At 30.2% G+C, this 17493-nt stretch overlaps 1 protein-coding gene across 1 annotated transcript; it reads left to right on the top strand.

Moving 5' to 3' along the window:
* Window positions 1-2797: 2797 nt before the first annotated feature.
* LOC111287156 (uncharacterized) lies at window positions 2798-12642 on the top strand. Its single transcript, XM_022877447.2, has 4 exons — window positions 2798-3068; window positions 3352-4279; window positions 10304-11354; window positions 11574-12642. The coding sequence occupies exons 2-4, from the start codon at window positions 4202-4204 to the stop codon at window positions 12059-12061; spliced, it is 1617 nt and encodes a 538-aa protein (XP_022733182.2). The 5' UTR covers window positions 2798-3068; window positions 3352-4201; the 3' UTR covers window positions 12062-12642.
* Window positions 12643-17493: the final 4851 nt, after the last annotated feature.

Here is a 17493-nt window from a genome sequence, read left to right on the forward strand (position 1 = left end):
TATGATTTTACAAATATTGTTAATCTCTTACGGATAATAACCAATGGGAAATGATCAAGTTATATAAAAAAAATTTACACTAAAAAAGTTTTTTTTTTAATCATTAATTTCAATAAATCTAAAAAATGAAAGAAATAAGTTAAAAAATAATTTAATCTCATCTGAATAAATTTTTTAAAATTAATGATAAAAAAAATAAATTTAAAATTTTATACTAATATAAGTTGATTCCTCTCCATAACAATTATTATTATATAAATGAATAATTTAACATATAATTAAACATATTTATCAGAAACTAAAATTAAGTTAATCATTATAAGACTATATAAAAAAAAGTAGCAATTATTATTCACAAAAAGTCTTCATAACATCTCCCTATTATAAGTAATATTTTATATCATTTTCAATATTATTATAGTGATTTAATTACTATAATGATAAAATCATCAAGATGATTTGATTATTAATAATATTAGATTATCATATTTTGCACAATATTATAAATCATTAATAATCTTAAATTACCATATTTGTTATTACATGAAATGAAAAATCATTAAATATAAAATATTTAAAATAACCTTAAAAAAATTTAATATTTTTTGAGTAAACAATTTATAAAATAATGATATATAATTTATATAAAACTATAAAGTATGAATCAATTTTGATGAAAATAATTTACAAAATAAATTATTAAATAAATTTGTTATCTTTTTAATAATAATTTCAAAAAGAATGCATATAAATTATAAAATGAATTAAGCCAATGAATTAAATTTTGAATACTTAATTCATTGAAAATTTTAATTTTTATTAAAAAACAATTTTATTAAATTTTTATGAATACTTATAACTTAAAAAGTCTTTTTTTTTTTTTTTAAATTGGGAAATTGTTAACCATATATATATATATATGTATGTATGTATCTATCTATCTATCTAAAAGATAATTTCATGTTAAATATTGAAAAACTCATACTATCTTGCTAATCTTAATCATTTATACATATACTGAAAGGTATGAATTATGTGGAGTTAAGATGGGCGAGAATGATTGATTTCTTCATAGTGAATGTTTGCTTGTAAAGATTAAATTTGAAGGGAATCATGTGTTTATTCTCATTTTATTTTTATAGCCAATTCTCAAAAAATGAGACTTACATTAAATATAATATAATATATAAATAAGCCATCGAACTTAATTCAAAAATAAAAATCAAATTTTGACTTTTTATTACATGAAATTAAAGCATAAAATTTTATTTTATTATTATATTTAGAATCTTGATGTTGAATTATACCATGTTTTGTTTAAATTTTATTGTTTGGATTATGTAATTAAATAAAAAAAAGGTTTACTTGAAATTATTTGAATGAATTAAATGATAAATATTTATGAAAAGTCAATTTTAATAATTATGATACTTGGATTATATTCATCCATTTTTATGAGTCAACGGTTATAATTATAACGAAATAAAAATTTATAATTTTAATTTTATACTTTAAAAAATAAGAAATCTTAATTTTTTTAATAAAATTTGAAAGTTTATTTGAATATTATTCTTAAATATAATATATATATATAGAGGTAAAAAAAATAAAATATATGTGGTAACATGTAACAGCCACATTAAAAAGGGAGAAGATGCAAGATTGTATTTTTATTGGTGATCCCTAATCTAAGATTATAAGAACAAAATAAGTTGAATGTGAATTGAAAAAAAAAAAAAAGAAAAAAAAATCAAACACAAGTAAATATAAAAAAATGCTATAATTGAGATTTACTAAACAAATTGTGAGAAAATGAGAAAATTGGTAGCAAAATTACATGGATAGGAAGATTTGATTCAATAATTGATTTATAATTTTTACTCAAAAATAATATTTGAATCCATTTTCATAGATAAAAAAGATAAAAGATAGACTTATTATTATATTATAAATGAGTATTGAATTTTGCCATTAAACTTTGATTTTAATAAATTTTGTCATCGTATTGTAGATAAATAAAAATATTGAATTTTATAAATGTATTTTAATTTTATTAAATTTTTTATTTTTATTTTTGTGAGTTTTGAACGAAAGTTAATGGAAATAGAATATCTTATGAAACATGCTGTTAATGTGTTTAAATTAAGTTTCTAATACAACCAAAAATATTATGTAGATAATCCTCATGTAGCAAAAATGTATACATAGTGTACCATGTAAGATGAAGTTATTATTTATTTTTAATAAATTTATATTAAAATAAATATTTTCTAAATACCAAATTTAAAATATTTTAAAAAATATTATAATTTATGAAATAAAATAGAATTAAAATAAAAGAGAAAAAAGTTAAAATCAAAGCAAATGGAAATTGAAGCATAACTTCAACATTAGAATAATAACATTTCAAAGAGAAACTAAATTTAATATTTCAAAAATATTTAATTTAACATAAAATTTCATAAAAACAAATAATAAGAAATTCACACATGACACGACACATGTAATTTTTGCTTCATGTAAAATACCCCTACCATATTTTATGTTTTATTAGAAATTTATTTTATATATGTTATAAATATTTTATTTTATTAATTTTAATCCCAAAAAAAGAGGCAAAATTCAACAAAGGAAAATACGACAAAATCAAACACTTACCAATAGTAAATGTCAAATTTAACCTTCATCGCGCTGGTCTATCTTTCCATCAATTCTCACACAATTATTTGGGCCTTTCTTCGGTTTGGCCTTTCTCTCTCTCTCTTTTTTTTTTTTTTGGGGGGTTTTCTTTCCTTTCATTCTCGCGTGTAAATTCCGAACATAAGCCTTCTAACCGAGGAGAGCTATCTCCCTTCGCTCTCAAATACCCAGACCCCTACAAAAATACAATAGAAAAGAAAATCATATAACAGAAAAAAAAGAAGAAACTGTGGTTAAGCTTTGCTTACTTCATCTACTTATCTCTTCAATTTGTATTTTATAATCTATTGTTTATTAATCTGAGAGCAAAAAAAGAAAAAAAAAAAGGATCTTGTCCTTCTTACAATGCCCACTTTGCAGCGGGCAAGGTAATAATCTAATCTTATTATCACCTCCAAATTTCAATTTTTTAGAAGCTGATTTTTATTGTTATCATTTTCTTAACATTCACGCTTTGAATCAATGCTTTCTTTTTGGCTTTTGATCGATACGCATTTACTCTAAGGTACTCAGAAAAGTGTTTCTTTTGAACCTTTCTTTTTTTAAAATTTTGTTAGATGAAATTTGGGTTTTCTTCATTTTTTCTTTTTGTTTAATGGGTACTTAATATTTGCTCAATGAAAGTTGTTGTTTGATGGATTTCTTTTTTAGGGTTTTCATCCGGATCAACGAATTGGGGGAAATTTGCCAAATTGGGAACTGATTAGGGTTCTGATCAGAGTATAAATGGGCTTAAGCTCTCGTTTTTGGAGTATCGGATTGAAGAGCTATTTTTCTCAAGCTTTAGTTTTTAAACAGATTGCTTAAGTGAAATAGTGATTGTAAAGCTTTTGGGCATGGAAGAACATTGCTTTCATATATAATTGTGTAGATATTGATAAAAAAACTTAAAGATTTAGTTGTTTTAAAGAAAAGGGTATTTGGTTTTAGTGATTTATCATGTGTTTGATCTCGATGGGATGGTTTTGGCATTGGGTTCTTATTGGAAGGAGGTGTTGATGATTCTTAACTGTCCCCGCAGGCAATGTAGAAGGTTGAATTGTACTGGAGCATTTTTGTTTCTTGGAATACCGTTTGGTTTAACATAGTTTTCAAGCTAGAGTTCTTGATTAAAAGAGCATTGCTTTAAGTTATCTTTCTATTTGGAGCATTGTTGAAGCATTTTAGTGTAAGCCTACAGTAGGTTTAGTAAGTGATTGCAGACTTGCACTGGTGATTTTCACATTTTAAGTGATTTGTTTAGCGATAGATAGTTGACTTGCGGTTACATTTGAGGTTAGGGAAATTAAGGGGCTTGGTGGGTTTAGGAACTTTTTGAGCGGTAAAGAGTGACGGAAGTTTATGGAGGAACATTAAAGCTGGAAATGTATGCCGGGATATGGTGAATGGACAGGAGCATGGTCACTGGTTGTTCCCTTTCCGGAACATTGCTATTGGAAGATAATTCAAGTGTTTTGGCTTTTGGAAGGCACTCAAGTATCGTCTTCTGAATTTCTGTGAAATGTCGCGTTGCTTTCCTTTCCCACCACCAGGATATGAAAAGAAGGTTAGGACTGATGATGTGGACTTACTAAAAAAGGTTAACACCATTTACTTATATTCTGTAACATTTTATTTTAAAAATATCATTCATTAGGATCATGAGAATGAATTCCGCTATATTTGCATTGGATTTGAGTTGCTGCTTTACAGTTTTTATTTCCATGAAATATTAAATATCTTATAAAGTTTCTGCTGTCTTGTCTCAAAATGTATTTTAGGCATGCATAATATCTTGTGATTGCTTTTACTGAAGATTCAAAAATGCTAACTTGCTGTATAAAGGCCATTTGCAATTCCGTGAATTAGGTTGAGAGGCTGTATATTCTGAACAGATAAGATCTTAATTCTATAGGAATAAATAGTTGAATTGGAAGCTTAGTTGAAATGGTGAAGCAGTATATCTGGTGCCTAATTTATATTCTCACTGTTAGGCACCATTTTTTATTGATGATTTATGACTGAATGAATCTTTTCTTAACTTCTTTTTGTTTATTATTATGGAGTTAAGATCTGAATTATGATTTTGGAGTTTATTTCATGTATCCTGAATTATAACTGAAGGAAATTGTATCACTAGGTGGTTTTGATAATCTTGTATATGAACATATCTCACGTTTTTGTGTTACTTTATTTTCTAATGATACATTTAGGTCATAGAATTAATGAATTGAGGAGCTTATAACGTCTATAGATACCTTGCACAAAGTAGTGTTCACGTCCTGTTGAATGAAAGATTAAGTTGGGTTAAATCTAGCCCACTTCACTAATATCTCTCCCTTTCCCCCCTCATCAAAGAAAAGCTTCTACTAAATGATGTTGGACTTTGTCTAGGAATCAAATGTGAAAGAGGATTCATGTTTTTTTCCTCAAGATTTAGTCGATTGGTTAATTTTTTTATCATTCTGCTTTCTCAATTGGTTACTTTTTTCCTTCTGACATTACAGGGGGTGATATTCTTGTTTCCAGCCTGTGATAAGTGATGGAGTTTTGTGTGTACACAGGCTTGACCCGTTGGTTTGGGTTTAAAGTTATTAATTAGTTAAGAATAGATGCTTTACCTTTGGTGTCTGTCCATACAATATCTTGAAGAATCAGTTTCCTCCCAAGTTTCCACATTTTTAATATCTGTTCGAATAGTGGAATAAGCTGTGTAGGCTTATCTTTGAACTAAATTTTAGTTTTGCGCATAAGCTTGGCTATTACAAATGAATGAGGGTGCACTAAAGGAATTGACAATTTTGGACCATTCAGATCAAGTGATTTGAACTGGAAGAAATGGAGTTAGATTTATGCAGTTTTGCCAGCCTGATTGAGAGTGAACTCAGAAATTCTTTGAGGATATGAGATAGAAGAAATTTCTTTAAATGGGTCTGGAAAAACAAGGTGGAATCCTTGTGATTGAAAATTGATATAGCATTTAGTTTCAACTGTTTGAAACATGATTAAGCTGGTTAGGCTTTCTATCTAAGAGCTTGGATGTCTGACATTCAATGACTATGCAGTTTTAACAATTAATCCCAAGTACTTTTCTTGTTGAGTGTTGATATGCTATTTAAAGTTACAACTTTTTACTTAGTTTGACTAAATTTGAAAGTGAAGAGCAAGGAGGAATCTAAGGGTGCTGAGTTTCGTTTAGTACATTCAACTAGTCATTTTGTGGTGTATTAACTGTTAAATGTCGTCATTTTGTTTCAAATGGCCGAAATAGTATCTAACTTGAGTCTTTGCTGTGAGGGAATGTTGAGGTAATCTATATGCTAATAATGCAAAGAGATTGAATGGCTGTATGGAGGTTTCTCTCTCTATGAAATGCAAATAAATATCTGTATGTTTTTTGAGTTGTTATTGTATTCTACCTATGTGCAAATCTTCCCATAGTCTAGGAGTTTGTTCTATATTCATCGAGATTTCTTCTTACTGTGCTCCCATGCTCCCCCTGCATGTTTTTATCTTCCTGCAGTATCTTGAAATCTTGACACCTGATTTGGTTTTGTTAGCTCATCTTGGTGACCTTATTTCTTCATCATGAAGCAATTTTTTATAGTGTTTTCTCCAACACGTAGTAATGGGGTTGATTTGGGAAGCATGTTTGTATCCTCCTGCAGTTTTTTTCTTGATTTCCTTATTCCTTACTTGGTGTTGGCAGCTCATCTTGGAGAGTTTATTTTTCTCCATGAAATATTTCTATAGACTTTTCTCTATTAAGGAGTGTTATCTTGTTGACTTTTCATATGTTTTCTTGTTCCAAATCATGTATGTTTTAAGTTGTAGTATTAATTCTTCTTGTAAGATTTCAGAGCCTAAGTTTTAGATATTCATATTAGTTTGTGAGTCAGAGTGATATTTTGAAATTTATTCACTCAAAAGTATGTGCTGAACAAAATTCCAATACTTAAAGTGTTAGCTGTAGATGTAAATTTGCTGGTTTGGTGTAGTCATTTTTATTTTGTTGGTTAGTTGATGTGTAGATTTGGGGGGATGAAAGTAACTTATGGAGGGCTTATGTGGGATGAGTGTCATGAATAGACTTCTCTTTATGGAAATCCATTGTCATGCTGCCATTAAGTTGATTACTAGAAGAGAAAAGCTGTTATATTGTTTGCTACAGAGATAGCATGAGGATTATATAGGGAGAATAGTTTGGGCTTTGCTGAAGGAATGGCACAAACATCCATTGCCATGATTGAGGACATTTTTGGTGAGTTATGAATTTTTTCAGAGTTACCAAGGATAGAGTATGAGTTTTCATCATGAATTTTTTATGTTGGGACCAGTGCGTTGTTATTTTTCGTTGTCCATGAAGTGACTTGTTTTTCATAGCATAAACTGAATATGGTTTCAACTAGGTCATAATTTTCAACCAAGTATGACTGTCACCTTGGCCAAGATTTCCTCATACTCGTGTTTTTTCTAATTGACTGTGTCACACCTTTTCTGTAAGTAAACTTGAAAGCACTTTTGGCTAAGAGTCTTGGTGCTTTAGGTAGGATGAGTAGGAACATAGATACTTTTATGATTGCAGCTCTTCAGAGAATGCAGCAGCAATGCATGATGCTAGCCCCTTACAAATCCTTTATCCAAATGTATTCTATAAAGTCCCAATTCATCTTTTTCTGAGTGAGTGTGTTTTAGAGGAAGTCCTGGTTCATCTTTTTCTGAGTGAGTGTGTGTTTTGGAGGAAACTGAGTGCTAAACTGGTATAGTGACCATTCTCGACTGCACAAAAGGCAGCAATTTGTCTAAATAAACAAAAGGAGCCAGATAGGAAGTGCCTGAATTACTTCATTGAGAGTGAAGCTTTTTTGAAAAGTGATTATTTAAGCAATGTTCATTAGCGTATTTAAAGGTTCTTGTTCATTGGGATATTCAAAAGGTCATGGTTGCTGTTTGGACGTCAAACATGAGTGTTTGTTGCTTTGCTGCATAATATTTGGAAGGAAAAGAGTGTTTTCACATTTGGCATTAAATACACAAATGAAAGCTATCTAGAATTGCAAGTGAATTTGCAAAAAGGAAAATGAAGTTTGGTGGTGCTGGTTTTCATATTTTTCTTTCTCATGTTTGAAAATGTAGTCAAGTTTGTTTTGAGCTCATTCATAATTTTCTTTCTCTTAGAGTGCGTTTGGTGTAGAGGAATCCATAAATTTTCTCCCAGAATCTTGATGGTGGGTATTTGTTTCCCACGTTTGGTTCAAGGTAATCCGATTATAGGGGAAAATATCAGATTCCCAACAGTACCCAAAGTCTTGGGAGTCAGAAACCTACCTCTCCCTATGGTATTTTAGGATTCCCAGGGGAAAGTTTCCTTATTTCCGAATTTAACTTGAACAAAAAATTTACCACATATCTGTTACCTTTTTGAAAAGCAAGTTTGGAAATAAGTTTTAGTTTTGGTTTCGGTTTTAGTTTTAGTTTTAATTTTAGTTTTAGATTTAGTTTTTTTTCTTTTGTTTTAAATTTGCCTTATTTTTAATATGTGGCAATTGAGGTGTCCCAATGAAGAAACGCCTTAATTGATATATTAATTGATTATCAATTAAGGTGTTTGTTCTTTGAAACGCCTTAATTGATAATCTATTAAGGCGTTTCCTTTTTACAAACGCCTTATTTGATAAATGATCTTCTAGAATCTTTATAAAAGCAAATAAAGCGTTTCTGTGAATAAATGCCTTATTTGATGCTTTTCCCAACATATTTACAAAGGCATTCAAATAAGGCGTTTCTTTTTTACAAACGCCTTATTTGATAGACGATCTTTTAGAATCTTTACAAATTCAAATAAGGCATTTCCTTTGAACAAACACCTTATTTGATGCTTTTTCCAACATATTTACAAAAGCAAATAAGGCATTCAGCTCTTCCAAATGCCATAATTGATTTTTTTTTAATTTTAATGCAGCAATTACGACTTGATATCTAGTTAAATGCTATAATTGGGTATATTTAATTAAAAAAATTAAAATATTTCTTTTTTTTTTGTTGCTAAAGGTATCATTTGTCGTTTGGGTTTTTTTTTAATTAAAACAAAATAAAAAGGTTGCCTACAACTTGTCAAGGAGATTATGGTAATTATATATGAATTAATAAACCAAGATTCCCTCCAACCAAACGAGTGAATTTGATTACTGGATGCCCTGAAAATCAAACAAAACCCTGGTATAAAACTTTTCTGAGTATCACACTTTCCCCTGGAATTCAAGATTCTGCAAACCAAATCCCCCCTTATTAATATAGCTTGGGTTATTGTGAGCTGGTGTTGAGAGGATGCTGTAGGTAGACTATATTTTCTTATTCAACAGAAATGCTGAATGCAAAGAAGCTCTTTTTTTTAACAACTTAAGGAAGTCCTTTCCTCTTAGGCTTCCTTATTCAAGTGCAATGCAATATGTATATGAGCTTTGTCAATGATGAATGCATATACATGAAAGCTGAATGGGACAATTCACATGACTAGGTATATTGTGCCTCAAGAATATCTTGTTTAAAGGATGAGATTTGATGTGGATAGGTTTTTTCTAGTACTTTACCATGTTCTCATTTTTTTAAAAAAAAAGTGTCCAGGGATGGTAATGCAAATCTCTGTGTCTTTTTGTTCTCAACCACTTTGTTAGTACCTTTTTTCCATGTCATTGAAATCCACCTTGCTTCGGTTGGGTGGTGGACCTGCTGGTGCCCTGTTTATCTCCTTTCTATAATCTGTATGCTGATGATGTCGTGACTGCTGGGGTGTTAACTGCATTCCTATTCCTTAAGAGCCCTGTTTTACAGCTTGTATACCTAATATTAAGGTTGAAGTGCCTCATGACCTATGCAGCCAAAATATAGAAGAGATTTTCTGAACTTTTGATGTAAAGGCAGTACTTGGATTTGAGAATCATTTTGCATGCTCTGTTTAACTAGTAGAAGTTGCTGTAGTTGTCTTGGTTCTTTTTGCATGGTTAAGCTCTTAACATAATAGGAGGTTTTGCTCATTAATTTGGTATGTAGCATGTTGTGTCAACGTTCTTTTGTCTGAGATTTATAGCTCGGTATTTTTATGCTTCTTATTGTGTTCAACACATTATGGTGGAGGTCTTGGAAAATAAGATTCTATTGTAGCTTCCAGACATTGTGCTTTCTGCTTGCTGAGTGGTTATGTTGGTGAATGATGGTGGTTCAGCCTTGTCTGCCATTTAGTAGTTGTGTTGGTTTTGTGTTTCATATTTGTGGCATTTTCTTCTTGTTGTTTTTTTTTTTTCTTTTTCCCTTTGCTTTTTAAAATAATTTTTGGCTCTTCCCATTGCTTGGCTAAAAGATGTTTATCTGATCCCTTTAATTCCCTTTGTCATAACCTTTTCAAGATAGAATACAAAGGGAATTATCAGAGACTTATCCTCTGTCATAACCTTTAAGTAATCCTTTGGAAAATTTCTTGATGGATGATTGGTGTGTAATTTGTTGACAGAGGTATTTACTCAGTCTGTATGCTTCAGATTTGTTTGATTGTTTCATAGTTTTGTAAACAATCTTTTGCATTTGACTCACGAATCTATGTTTTTTGAATATCATTCTTGATTTTCAGGAGAAGCTAAAAGAGAAGAAGCATAAGAAGGAGAAGAAGGACAAGGAGAAGAGAGAAAAAGAAAAAGAGGAGAAAGATAGAAGTGATGGAAAGCATAAGGATAAGAAAGACAAAAAGGAAAAACACAAAGACAAAAAGAAGGAAAAAGACAAAGAAAAAGATAGAAGTAATAATTCAGAGGAGAAGAAATTTCCTGGTCATCCTGAGGGTCAAAATGGGGGGAAAACCTCAGATGAGAAGAAACTTCCAGGAAAATTGGAAGGTCACAGTGGGGAGAAATTTGTTCAGAAAGAGAAGGGTAGGGATAAAGATCAAAGCAGTTTCTCAGGTGAGAGGAAACTTGTTGGGCAATTTTCAGGTTATAATGGGGAGAAGATTAGCCAGAAGAGCCATCCGGCTGAAGATTTCAGGGATTCTAAATTTGTGCAGGAGTTGGGGAGGAGGATCAGAGATGGTGCTGGAGTTGGAAACCAATTGGTGGATAAGTTTATCGGTACCGACTGGAAAAGAGATGAGGGAGTGGTCAGATTGGTGGCTAAGACTGCCAACACATTGGTTGGAGAGAAGGAAAAGAACAAGAGAAGTGACGAAAGGAAGTTGGATGTGCAAGGAACCTGGGAGGAGACAAGATCTGCTGGAAATGCAGTGGTTCAGAACCTTTCAGGAGCAGTTAAAAATAGAGTTGAAGGGATCCCCAGACAAGTGGAGAATAATACTGAGAAGCAGGGGGAAGGGAAAGAAAAAACCAAAGAGAAAGAAAGTGATGATAAAATCAGGGATAAACCCAAGGATAAAGACAGGGAGAAAAAGAGTCATGGGAAAGATAAGGATAGGGACAAAGAGAAGGAGGAGAAGGTGAAGGCGGAGGTGAAGGCAAAAGGTGAACATAGGAATTTGGAGCAGGATAACTTAAAGGGAAGCAACAAAGATGATCCTGTGGGTACCATTAATCTGAAAACGTCACATGCTTCCAAGGAGGGCAACAAGGGTGCTGTTGCTGAGGAAAATCTCCGCAAGCGGAAGGACTTGGAACAAAATGGATTTCTTCTTGGTGAGTTTTATACCATGATTGTTTATATGAATCCCGCTGATCACTTGAAAGTTTGGTGCCTATTATTTGTTAGGAAACCTGCAGTAAACCTGTGCTTAAAATTGTGCAATTGCTTTCATGGCAATAATTTGTCCGTTTTTCTTAGCAGGGGTTAAAAGTTCTAAAGCTCTATAACCATCTTGGTAACAAGTTCTGCTTTCATTTTTATTTTTCTTACAGTTAATGACATTAAACCCAATAAATTGCTGAGAACAACTTCCTCCTCTCATCCATTGGCGGACAATGGAAGAACATTGGAATCTTGCCAAGCTCCCATCTCACTTACTTCAGATATCCATGGAGCAGGAACCACTCTTAAAGCAGATAACAAAGAACGCAAGGTGAATGGTATCATTGAAGCTCAGCTGTTTTCTGTCTCCCCAACAAAGCATTTATCAGCAGGTGCACAAGCTAGTCAAATTGATGATTTGTCTAAGAAACCACCTCATCCAGATTCCAAGTATTTGAGCCAGGTACTTTTAGTTCCCAAAATGGAAAAATGGTCTGATTTTGATGACCAAGAATGGCTATTTCACAGCAATGAATCTCAATCGAAGAAGCTCAAGGTGGGATTTTCTGAGATTGATGAGGCACCACAAGTGTGGGCAGGGCCTCTGCAGATAGAGTCAGCTGATATTTGCGCTCTCCCATACGTTATTCCATACTGATTTTGTCTTTATTAGTGGGCACATGGTTAACCCTCCTACACTGCAGCAAGATTTGGCCTTTTGGGCGGATTGTTTGATTTCTGTTCAGCATTCTTTTGTTCTCAATCGCCAGTGTTGTGGTGAATGTTTTTGCTTGACTGACTGCTAAACTTTGTTGAAAGGAACCGATCTTTCAGGTCAATGATGACATGCTCTGTCATGTTATTCCATTACTGGAAGTGGAGGGTGGGTATTTGCCTCCAGGTACGAAGCTACTAATTCATTCAAAACACACGATGCTATAAAGGCAAGGCAACAGAATGTCGGTGCCTTAAAATGGGAGATGTATAAGCTTGTGCAATTCTTATTTTAATTGCTTACGGCTGAGGAAGCTCTTTCTAATTGAGAATGTAAGAGAAACTAGCTGTGGTCTTTGCAACTCCACTGCAATTTTGATTTGTAACATAGAACTCCTATTTACCAGAAATGTAAGATAGAGGGAAAAGAAAAGTAGTTGCATTCATTTATTCACCTCTCCTGTAACTGTTGTTTATATTACCATTTTGCTTTATGTATAGACTTATTATCTGTCTGTTTTCATATCTGATTTGTCCAATATCCCATTGTACTTTGATCCCCTTTCTCTCTAGTAAAATAAAGATGTGTCTTGGTCTTGGAATTTAACCACTACCATCCTACTGCCTCAAACCTCCTGCTAGTTCTCAAACGATCTGATATGCCATCCTGCTTTTTCTAATTTTATTTCCATATTCTTTGTACAGAAAGAAGAGAAACAATATCTAGGTGAGTATGTGAGCTCCTGTCCAGGCACCAGTCCTGCCTCCTGTGTTTTGCTTGGTTGTTTGGGAGGATGGAAATGAAAGTTTTACTTGGTTGGAGGATGGAACTGAAAAAGATGAAAATTTTGTAATATAATGAATGGTAGGACTTCACAATCACTTCTCCGTATTTGTAGCTTAATCATTAAAATTTTCCTTTCTAAATGGACTTTCATTGATTCTAGTGAAATTTCTTACAAATGAAAATTTGCTAAAAGTGTTAGTAGATATGATAATTTTTAAACATAATATGATCTCATAATATGAAAATAATATAAAAAAATACAAATATTTGATACAAAATAGACACATTGTGGATGCACAAGTTATAAAATTTAAGTGTTATCACTTATAAATGCTATTGCAGACGTCATTTATTTGAAAATATATTCTTTGAGTTAACATCATTCAATTAGGATAATGGATGGTACGATTGATTCTGATGAGATTAAAATCAGTGATAGAGATGGGATTAATTATTATAGTAATAAAATTAAGTGTTGTAAGGATGAGATTAAAATTAGTAGTGAGGTATAAATTTGAATATAAAAGTAATTGTAATAGTAAAATAAAATATAATAAAAATAGAAAATGACTATTAATAACATTAAATTAAAATTTATATATAATAAAATTTATAATATATTTGGTATTTATAAATTTATAGTAAAATTGATTATTTATTATTTATTTATTATTTTAATTTATTATTTATTAGTTAATTTATTAAATAATTATATAAATGATATGTTAAGCAATTTTATTAAAGTAATTTTAAAAACTTTAAATTAAAAAATAAAATGACAAAAAAAAAGAAATCTAAATAAATAATAGAGAAGCCAACTCAGTTTAAGTGGTAGGACATGTGTCCATAATAAATTGTAGTCTAAAGACAAAAAAGAAAAGCAAAAAAGGAGTAGAGACATAATGAATAGGGGTTTTATTTGCACCTAAGAACTACTCTATACATTTCAAAAATTTTATTATAAATTTAATTTTTAATAAAATTAATTAAATATTTATTTGTTAATTATTATTTATTTTCACTAAAAAAGGTAGTTTGATCTGTATTCGACGGGTTTGGACTCTACTCGATCTTTTAGAGTTAGTTTTTTTTTTTTTTTTTGAAATTGGATATCGAGTTAGGTGATAAAAGGAAAAAATTGAGGTAAGGTTTTAGGCAAATTCGATCCTATCCGCTCCAATATATATAAAAAAATTATTAATTAATTATATTTATATTTATATTTAAAAATAATATTTTATTAATTTCAGGTTGGATCGGGTGGAGTACGATTTTATATAATGTTAGATCGAGTTGGATCAGGTTTATATATAAAAAAATTTTTAAAAAATCAAATTAGTTCGAGTATTATATATTATAATTGGATCAGATTCAGGGTCAATAAAAACCAATCCTAACCTGACCCATTGACATCCATAATTTTCACACCCATTTCTTCTTCTTATTAGACTACCATTAGCTTTCGTCTCTTCTTTTTTCCAACAATAAGTCATATTGTTGTCAAATTTTACAACCCAATTTTATAATATCTTGTATACTATCAAAATGGAAAGTGAACTTTAGAGAAATAATTATAGCAATGAAGTTTTGGAGATAATGATTAGGGTAAGTTGATTTTCGAAAATGAATATCCGAAAGTCTTTAAAAATTTTTTAAATTCATTTCCAAAAGCTCTTAAAGTCTTTTGGTCATCCATTTCTAAAAACCTTTAAGAGTTATTGAAAATCCATTTTCGAAAGATTTGAATAACATGAAATACTTAAACCTTAAATTTTATGAAACTAAACACTAAATAAAACGAAAAAAGATAAAAAGTTAATGATTTACCTCTTATTATAAGTTTTCTAACTTCAAATGGACTAATTTTCTTTTGAATTTAACTTCAAATTTTAAGGGTTTATGATTGGAAGAGAGAGAGGAGATAAGGTGTGAGGGAGAGTAGATAAGGTGTATTGATGTTTGGGTAAATTTTAGTTTTAAGTGTGGGGTGTGATGAGTAAAACATTAGGTATTATAAATAATAGGGTATGCTGAGTAAATGTTGGTTTACAAATAGAAAACCTTCATAATAAAAAAACGAGAGGTGTTTTTAGTTGTTTGGTCTAATGGTCAAGACGACATTAAAAAAGACATCAAGATCGGGTTCGAACCCTAACCTTCCCCCCTCCCCTTAATGTAAGGTGAATGACAAAAAAAAAAAGAGGTGAGTGGGGAGACAAAATTCAGGAGCTTTTATTCGGATCTCAGGAAACACTCTTCACACTCCAATTTCTATTATCAAAATATCCTTAAATAAAATTATTTGATTAGCCTCTAGCTAATTATCTTTCAACTCTTGTAGACTTATGTTTACTTTTCTCGCACATTATTATTTCATTCCAAATTTCAATTTATTCAACATCTAACCAAAATCTAATAAAATCAAAGGTAACTTATTTCTAAATTTAAGTTTGGTGACTTGATTAACTTAAAAACTTGTGATTATAAAGTAATTTTTGGGTTAGGATTTGAGGGGTTAGATTGAATTGGAAATGGATAGAGTATTAGGAAAATAGGTGTGAAGGGTGTTGAGGGAAAATAAGAAATGTGATTTGGAGGTACAATGAATAAAAATTAATTTTAAAAATTTAAATTTGAGGTGTAAATAGTAATCGGATCTAAATAGACGAACCTTAAACTTTTCACTGGAAAGTGAATGATCAGCCGTTAAATGGAGGTTTAGTGCAGTGAAAACCTTTTAACTGCTACTGGAGTTGTGTGCCAAATACATGTTTAGCATGGTAAAAAGCCTTAATTGCACCCCATTGGAGGCTACTGATAATCAAATGGGACCTTAATGTTATCATCAGTTCACAATTAATAAGATGATTTTTAATTTATTTGAATAAATAAATAAATATATAAATTTAATTAAACAAATGTCTTAAGAATACCCTTTAGTTTCAATCTAAATTTGGAAAAAAAAAAAGTCTAAATTAAAGCTTAATGTTGGCAAGAGGAAATTGGAATCCAAATTTTCAGCAGGATACGTGCATTAAAGTTGAATGTTCGATGTCATACGAAAAAAACTAATTTCGATATAAGCATGTTGTTTTTTACAAGACTAACCATAATAATCCTTTCTAATTTGGTTAATCAGAAGGGGACTTCCGATCCAACTTTTAATGCAAATCCGAAGTGGCCAACTGCTTTACATCCAACAAAAACCAATGAAAAAACAACCACATAAATGTTTCCCCACTGGTCCTGGTTTGAGAACCAATCTCAAGGCTGAACAGTTGGTTGATTTAATCGATTCGGTTTGAAAAATTAATAATTGAATTAATCGATTTTTATTCTACAAGTACTTGAATTAACCAACAAAATTTTAAATAATCGTTTTAATTGAACCGACCAAAAATTGAATCAGTTCAGTCAGTTCAGTTAAATAACCAAAATTTTCATCATTTTTTCTCCTATTTTGAATGATTATTTAGTGACAAATTCAATCTAATAAAATTCAAATTCACATATAATTCAAACTAAATCACTGAAGAATTTAATAATTTTAACAATATTTTACAAAAAAAAGACAAATAAATACTCATCTAAATTTGTTTAATTAAAATAATTAAACAATAAGTTTTAAAAAGTATTACTTTAAGAGGACATTTGGTTCGGGAGAATCCACATATTTTCTCTTAAAATCTTATTATTGGGTATTTAATTTTAACGTTTGGTTTAAGATAATCTGATTCTAAAAAAATCTAACATATTTCCAACAGTACTTAAAGCCTTAGAATAAAAAATCCACTAGTATTCTAGGATTTCGGGAGAGAAAGTAGCGTTATTTTCAAATTTGACTTGACTAAAAAATTATGAAATAATTGTCATTATTTCAAAAAGTATGTTTGAAAATAAATGCAAATCAGTTGTAGGTTTCTGTTGGTTAAAAATGTTGTTTATATATGACGTTTGGCATGAAAAACACGTAAAATAATCCCTAAAAATTTTTATTAGGGGATTATTAAATGTGTTTTTGACCAGAAACGTCCAAAAATGTTTTAAATAACCTATTAACCTTCATTAAATTTTTTGTAAGGGAGTATTGAAGATGTTTTTTTGCTAAAAATACCTTAAATAATCCCTTATAAAAAATTGAATGGAGTTATTCAAAGCGCGTTTCTGGTAAAAAATATCTTTAATAATAATAAAAAAATGAAAGGAGATTATTAAAGGTTTTTTTGGTTAAAAATATCTGTAATAATCTCTTACAAAAAATTACATGGAAGTTATTCAATTTTTTTTATCGCTTTCAATAATTTCCTTATAAAAATTTTTAGGGATTGATAAAAAATGTCTTGAGTAACTTCATTAAATTTTTTATAAAGGATTATTGAAAACATTTTTTGTAAGCACATAAACAAGGTTTCAAAGGTCAATAGGCCAACTTAAAAAAGCAAATCAAGCAAGTATAATTCTCATAACTTTGGTGCAAAACATAAGAGATATTTTAAGTTGGCAAAATGAGCTAACAGCTCATATAAAACATAAAACAAGCTAAAGGTTTTTTTTTAGGGGAATATACATATTTATCTTTAGTTATTATA

This window comes from Durio zibethinus, chromosome 4 (assembly GCF_047325235.1).
Source record: "Durio zibethinus cultivar Kanyao isolate XHJ-2024 chromosome 4, ASM4732523v1, whole genome shotgun sequence".
Taxonomy (NCBI): Eukaryota; Viridiplantae; Streptophyta; class Magnoliopsida; order Malvales; family Malvaceae; genus Durio; species Durio zibethinus.

Excerpts from the sequence above, each read along its gene's own strand:
- LOC111287156 (XM_022877447.2), top strand. The coding sequence starts at position 4,202 with ATGTCGCGTTGCTTTCCTTTCCCACCACCAGGATATGAAAAGAAGGTT. Across the intron at positions 4,280-10,303 it reads ATGTGGACTTACTAAAAAAG|GAGAAGCTAAAAGAGAAGAA; the intron begins GTTAACACCATT and ends CTTGATTTTCAG. Across the intron at positions 11,355-11,573 it reads ACAAAATGGATTTCTTCTTG|TTAATGACATTAAACCCAAT; the intron begins GTGAGTTTTATA and ends TTTTTCTTACAG.